Source organism: Haliotis rufescens, unplaced genomic scaffold (assembly GCF_023055435.1).
Source record: "Haliotis rufescens isolate VD_foot unplaced genomic scaffold, xgHalRufe1.0.p SCAF_65, whole genome shotgun sequence".
In the NCBI taxonomy this organism is placed as follows: domain Eukaryota; kingdom Metazoa; phylum Mollusca; class Gastropoda; order Lepetellida; family Haliotidae; genus Haliotis; species Haliotis rufescens.
Genome location: NW_025964356.1, coordinates 1297598 through 1321107, shown reverse-complemented (window position 1 = coordinate 1321107; position 23510 = coordinate 1297598). Strand labels below are relative to the sequence as shown.

Sequence of the window (23510 nt, the reverse complement as noted above, 5' to 3'; positions counted from 1 at the left end):
TAATCTTGGATGCGACGTTAAATCCCATTTCACCTTACCACCCCATTGCCATGATTGAAATTGGCATGACTACAAGGACCATAGCTGCAAGGATTGGATGTCACAACAGTACTATCACAAGGCAGATTTCAGCAGATGGGACGTACCAGAGACTGACCACACCCAGGCCAACAACGTGTGACAACAGCCAGGGAAGACCGACAGCTTGTGAGGGCTCATCTTCATGATCGAACACTTCTGGCATTAAAAACAGCAGATACCAGTTATAAGCGTTGATACTGTACACCTGCGACTTCACACTGCTGGTTTTAGGTCTGATTTTGACCCTAAGACACTGAAATGCACATCTACAATGGTTGCTGAAGCACAGACAATGATTAATTCGACACTGGCATGGCGTTGCGTTCTCTGATGAATCCAGATTTCACCTCGGGAACACTGACGGGCATAGATGGGTATGAGGTCTCCGTGGTGAACGTTGTCACTGTGATTGTGTTGTGCAGACTAATTGATTGGGCAATGGAAGTGTGATGGTTTGGGGCGGTATCAATTTTCGGCACAGAACACAGCTCCATGTATGCATAGGTCGTGTTACTGCAATTTAGCTGCATACTTTCCAACAGGACAATGCCAGAGCACATACAGCACATGCTTCTATGGACTTCCTGGCACAGAATAACGTATCTGTTATGCCATGGCTTGCATTATCTCCCGATCTATCGCCCATGGAGCAATTGTGGGACTACCTGGGACAGCGCTTTGTATGTCGACCTCAAATCGCCAACGTTAGAGAGCTCGCACTTGTCCTGCAACGTGAGTGGCGTAGGATACCACAAGCTGTTATCCAGAGACTGATAGTGTCCATGAGAAGGCGGCGTGTGGCATGCATTGCAACCAGGGGCGGTCATACCTGGTACTGACTTTGCCTTTAAACCCCTTGTGTGTTTCATTTCAACTACATTAGAACTGTGTACTCTCCTGTAACACTTGTCATTATGATTACTAATGTGGAACTAAGTTATCTGAGTGTGATTGAAGTACACAGTTAACACCATATAACATTTGGTTTAACATCAACGGATCAATTTCACTTTTTACCGCTGGTGTGTTTTCAATACATTTCAGTATGTTTAGGTATGGTAGATGATTTTAGCCAGGCAATACAACATTTTTTATTTTTGTAGGAGAAAATAAGAGTGTCAATGCAGTTGAAACAATTGAAAGGATAAGAGTTTGAATGATTGTGGATGTGATATCAATGACAACTATTCACGAGAATATCTCGGAATCACGTCCTAAGTTAATCCCTGTGATTTTATTTACATCATTCAGCTTAGAATCATGTCCAACATTACTATAAGTTTCAAACTTATTGTTATTCTCGTTTTAACTCATAACTTTTGGTTGTACTATTGAAAAGAAGACGAAGAAGTCCTCGTCAGTTATTCAGGTCATTTAATGGCAGTCTATCATTTCATTGTCTTCGGCAAGGCATAGCAGTTTGTCAACAACACGGACAGCACGTGGTTATATAAAAAAATATGAATCGGGTGCATACAACTGTCGAACCGGAACAGAATGGCAGACAAACGAAATCACTCCCCACGACATGTACACAGCATCAGCAATAGGCGAACAGCCTTACTATTCTTACTATTATTGAACAGCATTCATTCATTACTTTATGACAAAGCCGCCCCCAAATTTGGAACAAAATTTGGAAAAAGAAGAAAGTAATTCCTTTTAGGCATTGTCAAAATCATCAAGCTGCATTAATGTCAATCAGTTATCATCTGGGCATTCCGGGAGTCTGATCAGTCGTGTGACTGGTCGCGTAATGTCACGGTCACCCACAGTTACTGTAGCAACACAAACTCTGCCGTCACTACTGGGATGGATCTTGGAAACTCTTCCAACTAACCAGGTGGCCAAACACTTTGTGGGTCAACTATCATCACAACATCCTTACAGTCAATGTCTTTCTGATCCTTCTTATCAGAAACCCATTTGCTTCTTAACTGCAACTCGGCAAATAACGTCTCAAATAGTGCAAGGACTTGACTATGGCGCTACCTGCGCCATCACATGATTTCACTGGCAGGGTAGACCACTTGTGGAAGGGATGGATCCAGGCGTCCCATCAGCAGACCATTGGGAGTAATGGGGTCAATGTCATGCACATCACTAGACACAACCTAATGGTTTACAGTTCAAAATGCCTTCAATTTCAGCAAAAAACTGTTTGAAGTAAAGGTTCAGTGGCCGATTGGTCTCCCAAGATTACCTTGAGTCCATCCTTGATGCACTTAATCTCCCGTTCCCATGCACCACTGAAGTATGGAGCGCTTGGTGGATTTAACCGAAAGGAGATTTTCTGTTTTGCTAGCTGTCGATCCTGTGAAGGAGTCATTGCAGCCCATGCCTCCTCAAGCTCTCTCTGACCACCCCGAAAATTTGTGCCTCTGTCACATAAAACTTTATAAGACTTTGCCCTGTCTTGATATAAAAGGTCTAAGTGACATCAAAAATGAATAAAAAATGAATGAAAAAATGAAACAGCTCTTGTCTCATAATACAGTTGTAAAGAACGCCCCATCTCTTTTCCAATCTCCGAGCAATCTTCACCGTCAGAGGGCCAAAACAGTCAATTCCAGTTGAATAAAAAGCTGGCTTGAATAATCAAAGTAGTGCTGATGGCAAATCAGCCATCTTGGGAGCTTCTGGCTTGCCTCTCCATTTCTGGCATGTTCTACACTTGCGTTGATCTTTGCGAATTGCCTCCCTTCCATGTATGATCCAGAAAGTTCTTCTCATTTCCCCAAGCACCCGTGTTCCCACAAAGACCTTATAACGACAAGAGTTGGACTTGATCCATGTCAATACTGTTGTTGAATCACTCCAAAGCATGATTCTGTGGATTGGCAATGTAAGTTCAATGGACAATTCATCTAACAATTGAGCTCCTGCAAGAGCTGCACATAACCCCAACCGGGGCATGAACAACTGGCGCTTTGGTGTGACTCTCATACGTGCTTGCAGAAAACTGACATGAATATCACCAGCTCCATATGTCCACTGGGACGCATCACAGAAAATATGAATTTCCCACATTGTTCTTTTGGCGCCAAAAATCCAGTAGGATCATATTGGCCTGCAAGTATGTGATAAATCACTCTCAAGGTCAGTGAAGCATTTTCTATTAGCTTCTGCTTGTAACCCTGCTCATCAGTATTGATGTACCACAACAAACCTTAGGTTCTCTCAGACTGTTCATCTCCACCCTTGTTCAACCACATCTCTCACGAATCTGAACGATCCTCGGATGGGACATCTTGCACAACAGACGCATCATTACTGGTCCACTGTCGAACATGAAATCATCCATCATCCAACAGATTCCCATTATCATGAAGCAAGGTTCTAGCATCTTTACTAGTTGGCATACTGTCCAGGCAGTTGTCGACATAGAAAGCTTCCATAACAGATCTCTTGACATGTTCTTTGCCCGACTTGCTTCTTCAGATAAGGCATTACATCAATTTTCCACAATGCCTGAACGTCACTCATGAGACTTCACCTCCGTGAATAATACTGTTTGGGTCCTAACTTGCTGCAGTACATTGTGTGTTCGCTGAAGTGACAAGCCCAGTCTGGTCTGCACAGCGATTGGAGAACCACTTGGTCCACTTCTAACTGGCTCTTGAGGCACGATTAGTTCGCCCAAGTCTGAACCAATCAGGATGACTGGTTGTCAATATGGGGCTCTGTCTCTGATATGTGCCCACTGTTTCTGGAGTTCAGCCACTGGGTATGTATGATACCCACTGCTTGATGAGATAAAGACAAGTTGCTTGATGTGAAGGCATTTAGCACATTGTATCTTGTTTCTGGCATATCCTTTGCAGATACCTGAAGACTAACAGACTGTCCACTGCACAGATATGGCTCACGCCAAATTGTTGTGAGCAAAATGTATTCTGGTTTCTCCTAAAGATCAAGAGACTTCACCATGTTCACAGCGGATTCTAGATTCATGGTTCTTTGAGATCCGTCATCAAGGATTGCGTAAGCATTCATGCTTTCGCCTTGTCCGTAAGTAGTATAGGTGATGGGGGTTCTGCCGCAACCCCACTGGAGCCAGATTTATATACCTATACTGCTACTATAGATGGAATTTTTTATGTGTAAACGCAGATGCGATTCAACGATCACCATGATTCGTATTTAAAGAAACATCAATATTAATTAATAATGAATAAAATTTACTATATTGGAAAGGTATAGGAGCAATACAAAAATTAGCCACCGTGACTAAGGTATCTAAAGATGTGGCCAAGGATTGGTTAAAGAAACAAGCGATGTGGCAAATATATTTACCGGCACCGCGTTATATCCCGAGGAAGAAGTTTGAAATTTTTACAACGAATGAAGTTCATCAGGCTGACCTCTTGTTTCTTCCCCATTATAAGGTAAGACATAAAACGTATAAATACGCTTTAACCGTAGTGGATGTGGCTAGTCACTACAAAGAGGCTGAGCCATTAACCTCGAAAGATTCAACAGAAGTAGCTGCTGCACTGAGCCGCATATATAAACGCGGACCACTAAAATGGCCTAAGCTATTTCAAGTAGATCCTGGTCGCGAGTTTATGGGATCAGTAACTAAACTGTTAACAAAGCACGATGTTGAATCAGGCGTGGTGAAAAAGAAGCCCACCGTAGTCAAGCTATCGTTGAAAGATTTAACCGGACATTTGCGGAACGTTTGTTTGGCTATCAGTATGGGATCGAAATGAAATCGGAACGATTAAGATCAACCAAATGGGTGACACGATTATCAGCTGTTGTATCAGCGCTGAATAATGAAGTAACGAGATTAATCGGGAAGAAACCATCCGATGCGATTAAAATGAAATCTGTGACTTCCGAATCTTCAGCACGGCGGAGAGGCAAAGAACAAAAACTTCCGGATAGAGTAAGCGTAAGATATTTATACCAGCCCGGTGAACTCGAAGGTGGCCTACGTCGCACAAACGATCCGATTTAGTGCCTAAAGACATATAACATTAGTCGGTTGGTTACGAAAGAAGGAGAGCCCATTTCTTTATTATCTTAAAGATGGACCGGGCACGGCATTTGTACGAGAAGAGTTACTCATAGTTCCCAACGATACAGTATTACCACCATAACCATAAGCGTAGGTAGTTACACCATCCTTATCAATCCAACTCTTTGTATCTAAGGGGGATAATGATGTCTTGTTCATTCTTAATCCATATATCTTATGATTGTAACTTCTTAAAGAGTTCATCTCGTGTTTGAATGTTCTACCATTGAATAATGCTTCTTTATACTGTTCGTGTTTGATATGCTTTTTTACCACATACTTCTTAACCCCCTTAGCTTTTCTTATCTCCCCATTATCGGACTTCTTTATCGAATACATCTAGGTCTTAATCCGACATACTCCGCTATAGGGGTCCCAGCACATTCATCCTTCATTTTACCTAACACCTTTTTATTTACTACGATTATCTTTTGGGTAATCGCTCGTGTCGTACATATCTATTTTTTCTGCCATATCTTTATACACATCTTCGGTTTGTAATTCCATCAACAAAGAATCTGTGTCAGTATATAACACCTCGCATCTATCGCCGTATTGCTTCTAAAGTTCGTTGTAATAAAAGTCATACATTAAGTGTTTTGACAAGTCAAGAATACTCATACCAACGTACACTGGTCTGTTGAATTTTATATTACTCTTCTGCATATGCAACGCGGCTAAGTCGTTATCAAATATCTTGCTTCTGTTAAAAGCCAGACTGGCTATAAGTTTCCTGAGTCTTTCTTCCTCATTAGATCTGACCAATTTAACATCAACACGCTTCCTTAGATTCTCCATAGTTTTACCAAATACTGAGTTATTCATGAGCTTATATAGATTCTTTTCGAAATCGCTGGTAGCTATCTTTCTTAAATCTGTATTCAGCCTTATCTAGGGCTCCATCCAAGGGCTTTGATCAAACTTTAGAACTCTGTGTATTTTCTTTAGTTTCATACCTAACGATAGATATAACTGGAGATTTCTGTAGTGAACTATATATTTTGTCAGTTTCGACATCCAATCTTTATTCACCATTAATCTTTCAGGAGCTAGCGGATAACTGTTATGGTCTTTATGTAACAAATTTGGATATTCCAAGTCAAATTCTAGTATGTACCCTTTATTCACATCGACCTCATGGATATTATTCACTTCAATATCATTCACATCGACCCACTCAAAACCACCCGTGGGTAAAGGTTGACTCATAGCCCATCCGTACAAATTGTTGGCGTCAAGATATAATTTGTGCGTGTCGGATTTATTCGGGTCAAATCCTTCCACTAATTTATTATAGCTTCAGAATACCTTTTAGCCGCCATCGATATACCACCTCTTAATCCTTTCTCAATAAACAAGTGCATATCGTAATCGGTGAGTAATTTTAGTTCTACACCGGTCTTCTTCAACAATGCATCCCACGATAGTCCAGGACTGGAATAGTACCATGGCGGGTCCAAGCCGTATTGTTTTAAACATGTCTTTCTAAATATCTCGAATATATCGGCTAGTAACAGTACATCGGTTTTTAAGTACAGATCTTGATAATTGCCTAAATTCTTACAACCTAATTTATCCCAGACCGTCAGACCGTGTTCATAATCGACATTGGTTATTTAAGATTCTGTTAAGTTACTATAGAATGATTCAAGAGGTTGTAATTTAGTTTCGTCGAATCTTGACCAATCATCCATATATTCGTAAGGATATACACCTTTTCTCAGCAACAAATGACGAGTGAACCGATCAGTAGCCTGCAACCTCGGGGTATCGCGGTACTTGTCATGTACGCTTGTCATGTACGTCATGTACGGAACAAAATGCACTCACTAACCTTTATGTTTTTTCGTGTTCTCTGTATCAGATATCATTCATGTTATCAAACAATGCATATTTTACTGATAAAAGTTCATTATTTACATTAGTAGCTCCGAGTAAAAGCCGGGCCTCGTGCTCTGTTTGACAAGGGAGAGAACTCCATCGTATCGCGGTACAGAGAAAAGTTGTGTATGGAGGTCCGAATTGGACAAAAAGAGGACATAATTCTACCAACCACTTGGTATGATCATGCAGGACATAAGTGATTTGTCCAGACAAGTGCAAAGACAGCACAAGTAAAATTCTAAATGTGTTATCAGCAATAGGTATTCAATGCATTTTTACCGAAAAGTAAGAGAAAAATATTTTTATAAGTCAACAACAAAATATCAGAAATGATATTTTAAGATTGTTTAAAAAAAATTGGATGACAATAATTTGTCACAAAATGGAAAAATGTTAAAAGTCAACAATAAATATATAAAAAGCACTCCTAGTATGCCCAAAGTATGTATTTATCTTTTGGTTACTAGTGAAGAACGTATTTCTAAGTTTGGCATTATGGCCCTTATGATCTCCCAATAGATTCTGGGCACAGAGCGGGAAAAAATGTGCGGACTGTGTAACTTCCGTTACCTCATTAGTCTCCATGAATATGCAGATGATCTAGTTCAGGTCGATAGAGAAAGTTTCCTTGGGGAACTGCGGGTTATATCGTTGGCCATTGATAGATGGGGGTAAGGCAATATGAAATATGATGCCAGAAGTAAGTATCAACACATTAATAACTCCTTACTTACAGCAGACGGAACATTCCGAGGAAATTGAAATTGTTTACGAAGTGAGCACTTCCTGGTTACTGATTTGCATTAATAGACAGCCGCTAATAGGCGTGTCTCGCGTGAACTATCGGAAATCACAAATGCCGCAATACGATGAATGCCGCGGTACCGTGGGGTCCGAGTATATATTGATTTGTTATTGCAAAGTCATCGGGATTGTTCGCATTAGCTAAATTGTCCAGGGAAGATAACAGAAACTCTACGGAGTCTATGAATCTATGTCCATTACTTTGCTTTATTCTGGCTTTCCCATCCTTGTCCCTATAATGTATAGTTTTAGTCAACGAGAATGATATGTATTTTTCCATATTGTTAGGAATGCACGTTGAGCCGCCGTCGGTCTTTGAGATAGCTTGCATAATGAGATGTGAATTGTATCCTCTAAGGTTATGAAACACAACGGGGACTGGTATTGTTTGAGAATTCATTTTTAGTTTCAAGTTACACTCGTTATGCGCGGCTCCCCGATAATTACCCGTGAAGTGGCATTCCCATTCGGGGGTTTATTACAAACATGACAACTAGTTGACTTCTTATAGGCCCTCCAATCATCCCTCGTCATAGTCATGGGTTTCTTACGCGATAGATTTTCCCTGATTATTCTCTCTTCATTTTGTAGATATTCTAGGAACTTTCCCGCTGCATCAGGACCTCTGTAAATCACAGGCGGGTTTGTTTTTCCATCATACCTTACAACTATATATCTAAACCCATAAGGAATATGTTCTTGAGTTTTGTATGTAAAACTATCTTCAGTACTGTGTTCTGTAGCTTCTATAGGCTTCGAAGTCAGCGTAAATTACGTACGGTACTGGCATTTGATTACAATAATGTTCAAATTTTAATATATTTTTTCCCTCTTTAGGCATATCGATCCTGATAGCAGTCTGTCCAACACCTCTGCAGTCTTCTTTATGCGCTTCTAATAGATCTTGTCTGCTGTACCCATACCCTGAAATATTTCTTTCCCTTATGTTTAGTTTGATCGTATAAAAGCCTGTTTAAACTCTTTATCCATGTATAATGATATTTTCCATCTTTTTCGATCAGAAATGAATTGATTCTGGGAATATGTTCTGGAGCTGAGCTTATCCTGTGTATAGCAATTCCTTTAGAATGTCCGAAAACATTTATAGCTAAATTATTTTGTTTTTCCGCCTTATCAATTTGAGAGATTGGTGTAGGTACGTCTATACCATCGAGGTTGAGTCCATCGTTTTGGGGATAGCTCGAAGGTCTATTTGCAATTTTAGAATCTACGGGGAACAATGCAGATCTTATCATCACTCTGAAACATTCATCGGATTTATTTTTTACATTAATTATGTCTTTTGTCTTTTTATAATACGGGGGTAAATCTATATAAGATCCACCTTTGAAGGGCATATAATTTGCTATATCTAAATATATACTATCGATTTTATCCACACCCCAACCCGAACCTCTATTAGTCCAACGTTCTAAATTTTCCTGTATCCCCTGAATTGATGTACCTAATGATGCGTTTATAGTATCGGATTCGGTTATAACTTCTTGATTGCTCCGGAAATAAGGTTCGGTATATTCAGCGCTATCGTCTGTGCTACTTTTACTCAATGACATTTTAACCGTCAGCTGGTATTTAATATTATTTAAATCATCTAATTCCTCGTTAATTTTGCTCAATAAGATGGGCTTGACATCATTAACATCCATGTTGGAATTAATATCCATCTTCCAACCTCTTAGATATTTTCCAATGCCGGCTGTGGGTACAAATTTTAACTCATCAACAGTGGGTTTATCAACATCATCGGATTGATTATTATCTAGTAAAGCGATCAATTCAGCTTTTCTCATTCGAGAATAACCTCTCAGCCCACTGTTTTTTGCTTGAGCTTTGAGTTCCCTAACAGTCTGGGGTTTGTTGTTTTCCAAACCGAGTTAATCGATCAATTCATCTTTTCTCATTCGAGAATATCCATGTAGACCACGTTGCTTTGCCAAGGCCCTCAACTCTCTGACAAAAACCATTGTGATTTAATGGTATATGCAAAATGAGTCAAATCTCTAACAGGTTGTTTTTCATATATCTAAATACATATTCTCCCCAACCTATTCCTCTCGTTGATGTAATATCTCTTCCTAGCGTAAATAATCTGGTTCCTGACCCTATCAGCACCGTGTTTCTTACATAAACAATAACGACCTTTGACCCCTATCCCACATACAGAACATGTATAGTCAATTTTTCCCTGCCTGATGTAATAAGAGTGGATACCACAGTAAATACCCACAGAACATCGGTTGCATTGAATTTTTTTCCCACGAGTGTAAATCTGCACAGATTCATGGTTATACATCTATCATATCATTTGTCTAAATGCAAATCACATCTCCACTGGTGAGTCATCGCTATTTATAGATTAGTTGATACGTAATAGATCATAGCTTATGTGTAGCTAAAAATAGACAACAGTCAGCCTGACATAACTTAACAGCCAGTCAGCGCTATTTATAGATTAGCAGACAGGGTGACATGGCTGATAGATCATGGTTTATGTGTAGTTATTGTATAACCTAAAATAGCCACACCAGTCAATCCCAAAGCTATAAATGCTATCTCTCTGGTTTTTTGTTCCTCTGATGGTGTATAAAACTGACTTATTGTTGGTCTCTGTATTGGGTCAAGTTTTTTTTCCATAAACGAGGAAGTATTCGTGCATGGCAGATTCAACATCCTTAAACGTTTGAATTGAATGTCCTTGCTTACGCAGTTCTTTATTAATAAAATCTAATCTCTCCATTCTGCGCCTGGCCCATTGTGACTGGGCTGCTTCGAGTTGTTCTTATGCTTTATTACGGTAAAGTACGGTTATAACGAACTCAAAGGGACTACTAATTTTAGTTCGTTATAACCGTAGTTCGTTTTAAGAATATATACAGCATAACTACAGCAAATAGTCGGGACCAAAAAGTAACTTTGTTATATCCGTCAGTTCGTTATAAGCGTGTTCATTATAACCGTAGTTTACTGTATGTCGTTTACGCTGCTCTTCAACTTCTTTAGCATTTGATTCCCTCAGAGTAGAAAATAAATAATTACTCCCCGAAAAAGCTAGAGCATTAACAATAGCTCCACCGACCATCATCGCAATTGTTGCCATATTCAATAATATAAAATATTCAAATGTTTAATTACTTCATTATGTCTTCTGGGATACGCCCTTGTTTGATGAGCATATCTTTTGTAGCCATTGCTAATCCAATATCAAGAATGATCATACCGATATCATAACCATTAAAATCTAGCTTGGGTGGTGTGGCTTTAGTAATCATTTTAACTATATGGGCATAGCCAATGGCCAAGCCGCTGACCACCGCTGAATGATACGTTGCGTTTACCAACATTTTACCGTCTGTAACTGGAGTAGTAATGCTTTTTATAGCATTATATGGGGGCTAACCTCTAATTGAACTTCTTGTTGTGTAATCGGGGGTGCCGTTTTCTCTTCTCCGGTCTTATAAAACAACCATACCACCGCTATAGCAACAACTCCTAGTGCCCAAGTTTTAATCGGACGACTATGTTCAATATTTGAATTATGCATTAGTTTCGGTCTGGGGTTCTTAATAACTCTGGCTTGTGATTTCACAATTGCTGAAATTTCCTCATTCACAATCTGCGCGTACAGTTTTTTAATTTCTTCATCGGTCTTGTTATCAATTTTTTTCGATGGTATAATTTTCCCCAAAATATTGTGAACATTTTCCACCGGCTAACAAAGCTGCGAGTCTTTCTCTATGTTTATCTTTATGTTGATCTGGTTCTTTGAGCATTTGTTCGATGAGTTCGTCACATTCCATAATGTAATACCTAAGGAGACATTTAAGTCTAACATAATATAATATGGTATATCCAATACAACCCGTAATAATAAACTGTTGCAAAAGAATGAGGATTTCAAACCACATTATTACATAATAACCGCTAATGTTCAATTTATCGTATTTTTGCTATAATTTGCTATAATTTTGCTATTTTTGCTATAATTTTGCTAAGCAATTGCATAAGCAGCTGGTTGGTCGGTTTTTAATACGAGTTTACAGTGCTTCGTTGAAGCTAACAGTTTTCTGACTTTATCTCGTTCGGGCTTGGTATAAATAACATCATTTTTCGCGTAAACATTCTTCAAATGAATCTTGGTCTTTGCAATGAAACAAGGCAACCCATTTGGTCTGCTCTCTCAGAGCTTTCAGGACAGAGTTGTATTTTTGAGTAAGTACCCAAATGCTATGCTGAGTATGTCGACCTGAGAATGCTAAATATGACAGCATATCTTTCTTTTTGGTGAGTTCATTACTCGCACTGCAGTCGTCTATTATGAAAAGGGTTGATTCTCCTTTGTATTTTTCGTGACATACTCGTAAGCAGTCTTGTAAACGATTGCCTGGATCAACTTTGTACACCCCATCGTCATTCATTACCCAATCTCTCAATAGGTATGTTTTATTAACGCTTATAGTCGGACACAGAATAATAATATGATCCAAAACGTCCCGATAATGACTTTCTAAAATATCTAGAATAAAAGCTGTTTTACCACAACCCGTTTGCTCGCAGAAGATAGCGCAGTGCGGTTCTTTAGGTAAAAGATTATTAATAGATTGCTTGCACGAATCTTCCATTCTGTATATTAAGTTGCGCATCCATAATCACGTACAAATATATGTTTAATTTACCAGCCGATTCCTGGAGCTTCGTTATCTGTATAGTGACACCCTCGCTGGCATTTTCTATTCTCCGTCCACTACCGTGTAATTGGTCATCATCCGTGGTTCGCATGTCGAGCCATAGCGCATACTTCGTGGTGAGGTATTCACCCATGGATACATCCCCGAGAGACAGATCTTTCACGAGCGCATAAACTTCTGGGCTTCGTTTTATAGAAGGGAGTTTTTTAATCTCATCCCATTGTTGATACCCTAGCATTCCTTGACTATATACTTTTGTAATCTTGGGATTGTAGAACTTCTCGGTATTTCTTTTAAATGCATCGGAGGGGTCCTCGAACAACATTAAAATACCCTTCAACGATCTCGTGGGGACGTTTCGATTGATATTCCACGTTGTATCTTTTTTGCTCCTTATGATCTTTCGGTGTCGAAGCATGCGATTGTACAAAATAGCTAAATTTCCGGTATACTGGTTACGAATTTGTCTGGCTAATTCAAGATCTGTTATATCATACTCCAGTGAGATATTGTCAATGGAATAGCTAGCATCTTCAGCAGCTCTGATTACTCTACCATAGTCATTAAAAGTGAGTTTGTATTCTAACCTATCACCTAGGGATGCTTGATAGAAGGGCATGTGACTATCTAGTAATTCAAAGTCTAGCGGAATATAGAATCGGCTACCTAATGCGCCGGCAACAGCGAGATCTTTTATGACGGTTTTATCACCATTATCAGCACCCACACGCAGTCTCAATGTGTTCCGATTACAAATACCTTGGTACTGTAAGTTTTCCCGCTCTTTATCCGTTCTCCAGAGATCCATGTAACAATAGTATACATCGCTTTCATCGATACTCAAAACCTCATTACCACTAATTTTAATCGTGATTTTCTTAACGATAGCACGACCTATGTTTTGAACAGGCTCCCTGTTAACGTCGGTAGAAGTCAAACTAATTGTTAATGCTAGCCGGACAGTTCCCGGAACTAACACATCGTGTGCGCCGAGATAAGGAAAGCGAACCAGAAGCGTTTGATTCTGATCGATGGTACTCGGGTTATTAGTTATAGTTACAGACTGGCGAATTGCTTTGACCCCTAATGGATCCCGAAGTCTACGTTGTGGGTCGACTGATTAGTAATGTAAGTTGATTTCATATTTAAGTTATGATATAGTATCTTTGTATATTTAATATGTATGTTACACTCCCAGGAATAACAAATGGTCAGTCTATTGAACTGCTTCATACTATCCATAACTCAGATGGACAACTTGAAGTCGCCCTCTGCGATGTAACATATTACCCGCGGTGGACCAATATAAATACTGTGAAAAGAAATAATAAGATGTTTATAATAGGTGAAAACAATGTTATTGACAAATACAGTATTATACCTGATGGGTATTACAGTGTATGCTCACTCAATGATGAAATTTTTAAGCCTAATGGAATAAGTCTCACACAAAATGAGTCGAATCGGATGCTGATTTTAAGCGCTGAAGAAAAAGGAAATATTTCTTGAAAAGAACTTAGCAATTACACTTGGATTTAGAGGAAAAATAACATTAGTCGAGACAACATTTGGGGGATATGAATTACCCTATTTAGTTCCCTATAAAGAGTTGTGCATCCATCTTGATCAAATAAGCACGACGGATAATCAAAGTCCTTCAACTCTACTCAGAGCTGTTCCAGTCAAAGATGAAAAATACAATAGCGGTAGAACGGAATCTTTCTCATCATTACAATAAAAAAAAATTTAAGCGTGGTATTATTTCAGACCTCAAAATTTCTGTATTAGATGTAAAACATCAACCTGTACATATAGGATACTTGAGTGTAACACTCCATATTATAAATAATGGTTGATTCGAATCAGGCCCTGGAACACTCAGACAATGTAATACAATTGCGCTTTCCGACACAGAAGGATTTCGGTAAACCCGGTACTGATGGGAAGTTATATGCTTTACACTTACAAGATAATGTATACAAGCGGAAAGAAGTTACATTCACAGGTAATCTAGGAGATTTAAGCGATGTCGACGTTAGTAGACTCAATAAAAACACTTCGTATAATCTTACTTGCAACGATGATAATAAATGGACTATGATCGAAGCAAAAACCGAGTGGCTACTGAATATCGTCATAACCCCACCGTATGTGATGATGGGTAAGGCACATAATTTAACTAAGATAATAAATAGTGGGGTCGTACTCGGGGCTTATATCTCATCAAAACGAAAAAGTGTGTTAGTCTCTCCCCTGCCAGAAAACCCAGGTTATATGTTATTTAGTTGTCTGGCATAAAAAAATGTTAGTGTAAATTTGGTTACTGAATTCAATGATATTAAAGATAACTTGAGTGCAATACCTGATCTTTCTACACTTATTATTGAAGTCTTGTTTGGAGATGCACCGGAAGATGCCTTCGAAATATAACCAGGTCTATCGAATGAATGGCTCAAGAAACACCAACATCAACGTTGCAGTATTATTTATATTGGAGTATCACCCGTTGCAACCCTTCAGGGTGTCCAAATTATTAAAAGTGACAGCATTTCTCTTACTAAGATATTCATGCCGTATGATATACATTTAGTAAGGTTGATGTATACTCTCAAAACATTTAAGCAAGACCAATAAAAGACTATTATATGATATAATAATAATATACACTATGGGTTTATATCAAGCTCGATGAAAAGATGGAGACTGTTGATGGATTTCGATTACATCAAATAAGCGACCTAAAACATCGAATAGAGAAGGAGAGGGAGTTGAGACTTGGATTGTATAAAAAGTATTGCAGAGCCGTGAATGCTCTTGACGGAGTTGACACTGTGCTTGTAACAGCTAGCATGGGACTCGGTGTAGCTGGTGTTGGTTTATTATCCCCCCGCCACGAAGTGGAAGGGGGATATAGGAATGGCGGTAGTCCTCTTTTCCGGAGCAGATCTTGAAAACCGTACCATATTTCTTCACCAAACTTGGCACATAGATAGATCTATTGGTAAACTGGTGCCTTTTGATAGTTTGGGATTTAAAAATAAATTATTTTTTGAGTTTCCATGGCAACGACTTTGATTTAGACTGAAAATGGCGGTAGTCCTCGTTTCCGGAGCAGATCTTGAAAACTGTACTATATTTCTTCACCAAACTTGGCACATAATGTATTCTCACAGTATTGAATACATTTCCTTTCTTGTTGGTAAGTTCTGGATTGCTTGAGTGTATGTTCCTCCAAAAGTGTCATGGACACAGTTGTTGCATTCACTGATGATAACAAACTTCATGCAGAAACACAACTCATTATAAATACAACAGTGTAACTGATCTTAAACCTACTCAACTGTATAAACACTATATATTCTTGTCAACCATACTCTGTACTTCACTTGCTTGATAACGGTGTCAGAACCTACACTGAAACCATCACTCCTAATTGTAATAAAGAAGTTGTTCGTCCATATGTCTCATCCTTACTCATTACAAATTCAGTTACATATTCTATCATAAACTGCAGATGGCAAAACAACACCAGTAATAACTTTTTTTAGTGCTGCAATTAGGCCATTTACAAAAAGGCCCAGTGAACATAGTTCACAGGAGCTAATGCATTGCACACAACTGGACATGTCATATTGGCGGGGGATGTGAGTATTTCATGCTTGTTATCAACTATAATCGCTGCGCCTATCGTACTTGGCATGGAAATAGCTGCCAGAGTCTCCGGACTGGCAGGAATAACTATAAAATTTCTTTCTCATAAGTTGCAAAAGAAAGCATTAAAACATGATAATATTCGGATACTCGCCGAAGCAAAGTTGAAAAGCATTGAGGACCATATTTCAACAGCAATGGCTGATTGTAAGATATCTGAGGAGGAGTTTCATTTAGTGTTATCAGAACTCACCAAATACAACGCAATGAAGCAGGAGATTCGATCAAATTCTCGTAAGACCAGTGGTATTAGCGAAGATGAGAAAAAAAAGTTCATAGAACAGGGGAGACAACAAGCGCGTCAATTATTCCGTGCCAAAACCAAAGAACTGGTTGGAGATTAAAAATAGATTGCTTACTATCATTAGATCGCACCGCATAAAATCATACATTCATTTAGACAATTGCTTACATAAGTATATAATAATGGAGAATTACAAACCAACAAAGGAAGAACTCGAAAAAGCTATCGAAGCATTTATGCTCAGGGACAAAATTATCAAATGCAGAAAATTACCGCAAGGTATATATTATATCAATGATGTCAAACCAACCAAATACGGTCATCAATTGTTTCTTTCCAATTACCAAGAAGAGTATATAGTCTGGTCTCCTAGTAAAATGAACGAAGAACTTAGTAAAAATGTTGAATATCACTTTGTTAAAAATAATGGTATGCATATTAGTAAAAATAATAGAGAATATTTTCATTACAATTTAGTTTAGTTTCATCATTGTTTTTGTACTAATGGTATCATTGATTGGCTCAAGGTAGTGGTGAGCTAGAGCCAATTTAACATAATCTCATGACGATCGTTGAATCGCATAGTCATTTACACATAAAAAATGCCACCTGTAGTGGTGGTATAGGTATATAAATCTGGCTCCAGTGGGGTTGCGGCAGAACCCCCATCACCTATACTACTTCCGTCCAAAGTAACCTCAACAACTTTCAACATGGTACTAAAGGGCTTGGATGGCTGATCAAGATATACTTGTGCAGACAAGGAAGAGTTCTTTGAAAACATCACCTTCTGTGCAGTCATATGCCTGCATGCATCATGCAGGGCAGTAAGATGCAACTCGGTACATAGTTGACATGGTGTCTTTAGGTTACAGTCCTCTGGTTTATGTTTTCTTGCACATCGAAACCATCGATCTCTCAACCAAGATTCAACTTCCAGATCAGAAAGCTTCTTAAACTCTGGGCATGTATTAAGAAAATGATCAGATGATATACATTTAGGACAGTAGACCTTGTACTTTGGTTTGACCTTGAGCTATTGACCCTGTTGTCTGCCATTTGAAGCATTTTGCTGAGTGTAGAATGTTGATGCAGAACTTGTTTCCTTACTTTGTTGGCTAGAGACAACTGTATGTCGACTTCATGGAGTCACTCCTAGGCACTGCTTGATGAGATAATCTCTTGGTCCTTGATTTTAGCTGTAACCACTGGTCAAGATGGGTCAAATTGTATGTTGCATTAGAACCAGAATCATACAGTCCCTGTTTGATACAGTACTTTATAAAGTTGTCACGCATCTCATGTGGAAGCTTGGTGATCAGAGTTGACACATGTGAAGCACAATACAGTTCAGCTCCACTCTGCATGGATTTCAACATCCCAACTAACAACTGTATACGTAAGGCAAAGTTCTCAAAGGCATCATAATCTTCAAACCTAATTGGTAGACTGTTAAGCAAGGCACTTGTCTCACTCTGAATCAGTTGGCCCACACTGCCACATGTGCGTAGCAGCTCCTGCACAGCTTTTGTGTAAGGAGTAGGATGAAACATGAAGGCCTCAGCAAGCTGTCATGGTTTATTACCAAGTTTATCCAATAATAGTTGATACTTGTAAGATTCAGTCAGGTGTGGATGAACATCAACTAATGTCTCAAGTGCAATCTTCAGTAAGATAAAGTCTCGTTCCTTACAACTATTGAATTCTGGTAGAGTAGGTTTAGGAATTCCATACACAGATGAAATCAGCATTGCATTCATTGGCAATTCAACACTGGGAACATCTGAAGCAAGTGTGGGCTGAGGTACAATGGCAGGTGATTGATTGACATGGGAATCCTTATTCTGTCTAGGTGCAAACACATCAGCACTTGGACGGAGAGTGTGATTATGGTCTACATATGAATGTTCAATTTCACGCTTGATATGTCTATCAGTGGTTGGTTCACCTTGGTCACTAAACTGCGTTGGGTATGTTACCTCAGTGTTAAGTTCCCTGGGATAGGATGTCTCACTGACTACTGGCTCCTTTATCCTATCACCACGGTCAATCATTGATGAAATTAACTTTGCTTCTTTATACCTATTCTCAGCTTATCTTAAGTTTCTTTCTTTAGCAACCTGTGACAACCTACTTTCCTTCTCTTTCTTGATACTCCTCTCCAATCTCTCTTCTCTAGCTCATGTCTTGTTTCAGATGCTTCATCCTCCATATGCTTAATGTGAACAGCGATATCTCTATCTTCTTCTAAGTTAACGTTTATGTTTTACTGCCTCAAGTTCAGCAGTTTGCTTATCAATTAGTCTTGACAAAACGGAAGAACTAGTAGAATGTGCACTTCCCACACTTATTTCCGATCGTGTGGTCATTATTTCATCAAGTTCATGATTCTTGCCAACTACATAATCTGACAAATAGGCAGGTGGTCGTCTGCGCCTGAACGAAAACCGGATGGAGTGTCCGTCTTGCGAACGCGACCGTGTTTCACCGGGCATATCAGTGTCATCACTGTCCAAGTTCATAATAAGGCACAATACTCACATATCTGGGTTGTGGGACCATGAAAAGAAGACGAAGAAGTCCTCGGCAGTTATTCAGACCATTTAATGGCAGTCTATCATTTCATTGTCATCGGCAAGGCATAGCAGTTTGTCAACAACACGGACAGCACATGGTTACATTAAAAAATATGAATCGGGTGCATACAACTGTCAAACCAGAACGGAACAGCAGACAAACGAAATCACACCCCACGACACAGCATCAGCAATAGGCGAACAGCCTTACTATTCTTACTATTATTGAACAGCATTCATTCATTACTTTATGACAACTATTGTTTTATTGCTCAATGACGCAGTACTTTTGCTAAGACTTTGTCAGGTGAAACAGAATGGTCTTCACATTTCAGAAGTTCAAAAACACGATGCACTGCATACAAGAAAATTATTTTGCGTTAACTGAATTCTTGTAATGCTGCATGGAGCTATCGAAATGTTCATTGCAATCAGAAAAAAAGTGGCAATAAGAAAATGGCGTAGCAAATGTCAATCAAGTTATTTATTTTTGTGTCTATTGCGACCTCTGAATTGTTGATTGTAAACAAATTGAAATTTAGGTTGCATTGGCAAACGTTTTAGCCACAACTTTTGAGGCCTGTGTTTGTTTACAAACAAGAGAAAAAAGCGGTTACATGATAAGCCTCCACCCGTGTTGTGGTCACTGGAACAGAACATTCTGTTGCAGAATAAATCGAGCAGAGCCGAGAAAGTCTGGGATTTTCGTCTTTAGTTTACAGGGGACACGGGTGGCCCAGTTGTCTAAGGCGCCGCGATTCGCTGTGCAGAGTTGCATCCCTTGGGCACGCCAGAAACCTGTGATTGTGGGTTCTAATCCCGGTTCGCCCCAATTATGTTTCTAGGTTTGTCAGCACCATACCTGTGCTCGTGGGTTTCACCGAAGTGGTAAACGTCTGAGACCTGCATCACTTCAGGCTTTCCTCCCACATTAAGCTGACACGCCGTGATATAACTGGAATACTGTTAAAAGCGGCGTTAAACCCAACTCACTCACTCACTCTTTAGTTTACAAACAAACCTTCAGAACGGTCAACGTCCTCAACCTGTAAGTTCATCAATTTCTATGGAGTGCAGTTAAGTTTGATAATTCACTGGGTACTCATCTAGTTGTGAAACAATCACAAAGTTCTGCCACGCCTGTTTCCATGTTCTCCAATCATCTGCCAAATCACCCAACATTTTCAGTGGCGGTGGAGGTGTCAAATTAGGCAACAGCATTCTCTGACCATGTGGTATCTGAACACCCACGTGCTCATTATGTCCACCTTCTTCCTGACCATCCATAATGTTAATGAGTTATTAAATTGAGTGTGAATATCGTGTGATATGTCCATTCATTCACCATTCTGCATGCATATTTCGTGGTCGTAAAAACGAAATATGAACCCACTGAAACGTTTGATATCACTTCTATCAATGATAGAAGTGCCAAGGAAGAATACAACAAAGATAAATGAGATTTTATTGCAATTTAAAAAAGTCATATTTTAAAAAATCATTTTGATTTCACTGTCATTTCATCAGTTCGTGTATATTTTGTCAGTGGCTTAATACTTCTCCAACCACTATTTCCTTTATTGTAGACACCTCAGCCTCACAGAGCAAAAGCAGCTGTTTTGAAAGCACCACCTAAATCAGCACCACCTTCCAAGAGAAAGACATGTTCTACCACAGAGAGTGACAAGGTATTGACAACACACATATAAGCATTTTGTCAACAAATTTTTTGAAATACTTCAATTATGTAGTAAAACCTTACAACCTCTTATCATCACCCTCTGTGATCATGGCCTTTTGTCCATCTATCTTCTGTCTGTTGTCCCTCTACCTCCTGTCTGTTGTCCGTTAACTTTTTTTCTCCTAAAACAGACTAAAGGGATGAGCCTTAAACCTAACGAGCATGTCTGACATCACACTAAATTTCTATCATTGTTCTAAAATATACACCGTAGTTTCTTCAGAAAGATCTGTGTAAACTAAATCAAAGGTAAACACTGAAATGATATGTGAACAAAAAGTTGGTACCGTATATCGCTGTGTATGAGACGGGTTTTTCGTACGTAGAATGAGGGGGCTTTCAATGGTGGTCATTTTATACACAGGGTTGAAGAGTTATTTTTCCCCTACACAAAGACATTACTGTGAGCATGTAACACCGGAAATACAATGTCAACAAATCTATACTGAAGTATGCAAATTAATCATGTAATTACACCGTCCGGTTATAAAAAGAGTTCATTATGTATCTGGACTGATGTTTGTAATCTATTTTATTAATTTTATTCAAAACTTTATTCAATGTTGTTTATATTCATTTTGGAGAATTCGTATATGAAGTGATCGGAAGATCGCACAACTCACCTTTATTTACAGCAATCATGGTCATATTACCGCTATTGACACCTTGAAGCAAACTTTAGTGGATAGAGAATGGATATATATATCATAAATACTATACATTGACTCGCTGAAAGTCATAATTATTGTAACTTGACTACTATATTTCAACATAAAGTTTTCGCTATCGCGAATGCGGGAGCATTGGCGGTGATTGGTCAAATTGTTCCATACGACGAAATATCCGGCAATAGCAATCAGCTGGCCCAAAGTGCTATGCTTATTAATTTATTTCAAATATATATGATAAAGCTGAACTCAAATAACATGATTTTGGAATAAATTATTCCTGATAAAATAACGGATTCAGATAGAATTCTTCCGATCATTGTATCAAAATTCTTTAAAGTTATATTAGTGGGTAATTTTTAACTGACTCACCGGAAGATTCCGAGAGTCGTGTGTACAGCTGATGGCTACTAGCGACTTAGTTTATGAGAAAATACAGACGGTTAATCTTGATCTCTGCATATACAACAATGCCTATCAGAACACAAAATACAATTTAATCGGTAAATCATCATGTCTAGTTTTTCTTCTTCTCAAATTTCAAATTTGTCTTGACTTGTTTCCCTGAATTTGTTCAAGGCATATGATGTATATTTTGGAAGACAAACACTTTCTATAGCAAATGTAGGGATTGTGTATGCGCTGGTGACATGCTTCATTCCGATAGACGAGGCATATGAATTAGCTTGTACAGAGGGGTCACCTTATACATGGGGTTGCTTTATAGACGGCGATATACGGTAGCAACTATCTGGTAAATTATTTAAATTTCACTCAAATTTCTTTCAAAATTCATGTCGCAGCATTGTTGTTTCATTGTTTTACTGTATTACGAACTTTTGTCAACATATTATATTGACATGTAGCGCTCATTCCACACCATTCACATGCAGAATTCCTGCATTATTATCCCCGCCACGAAGTGGAAGGGGGATATAGGAATGGGTGCTGTCCGTCCGGCCGGCCGTCCGGCCGTCACATTTCGTTTCCGGAGCAGATCTTGAAAACTGTACCAGTTTTCTTCATCAAACTTGGCACACAGAAGGATCTTGTGGTGAACTGGTTCCTTTTGATAGTTTGGGATTTTTAAAAAAAATTTTTTTTGTGTTTCCATGGCAACGACTTTGATTTAGACTGAAAATGGCGGTAGTCCTCGTTTCCGGAGCAGATCTTGAAAACCCTACCAGTTTTCTTCACCACATTTGGCACATTGATAGGTCTAGTGGTAAACTGGTGCCTTTTGATAGTTCGGGATTTTTAAATTTTTTTTTCATTTTTTGAGTTTCCATGGCAACCACTTTGATTTAGACTGAAAATGGCAGTAGTCCTCGTTTCCAGAGCTGATCTTGAAAACCCTACCATATTTCTTCACCAAACTTGGCACATAGATAGGTCTTGTGGTGAACTGGTGTCTTTTGATAGTTTGGGATTTAACTTTTTTTTATTTTTTGAGTTTCCATGGCAACGACTTTGATTTAGACTGAAAATGGCGGTAGTCCTCGTTTCGGGAGCAGATCTTGAAAACCGTACCAGTTTTCTTCATCAAACTCGGCACATAGAAGGATCTTGTGGTGAACTGGTTCCTTTTGATAGTTTGGGATTTAATTTTTTTTAATTTTGAGTTTCCATGGCAACGACTTTGATTTAGACTGAAAATGGCAGTAGTCCTCGTTTCGTGAGCAGATCTTGAAAACCGTACCAGTTTTCTTCATCAAACTTGGCACATAGAAGGATCTTGTGGTGAACTGGTTCCTTTTGATAGTTTGGGATTTAAAAAAAAATTAATTTTTGAGTTTCAATGGCAACCACTTTGATTTAGACTGAAAATGGCGGTAGTCCTCGTTTCCAGAGCAGATCTTGAAAACCGTACCAGTTTTCTTCACCACATTTGGCACATTGATAGGTCTAGTGGTAAACTGGTGCCTTTTGATAGTTTGGGATTATTATTATTTTTATTTTTTTTGAGTTTCCATGGCAACCACTTTGATTTAGACTGAAAATGGTGGTAGTCCTCGTTTCCAGAGCTGATCTTGAAAACCCTACCATATTTCTTCACCAAACTTGGCACA

General features: G+C 38.9%; 1 protein-coding gene across 4 annotated transcripts in view; it reads left to right on the top strand.

Annotated features, from left to right (window-relative positions):
- Positions 1-23510, top strand: part of LOC124115528 (nucleolin-like) — a 411866-nt gene that overhangs the window by 19577 nt on the left and 368779 nt on the right. For all 4 annotated transcript variants that reach the window (XM_046476554.2, XM_046476553.2, XM_046476552.2 and 1 more), the window contains exon 2: positions 20619-20720. In XM_046476554.2, coding sequence (XP_046332510.1) covers positions 20619-20720 — 102 coding nt within the window. The remainder of the gene's footprint in view (positions 1-20618; positions 20721-23510) is intronic.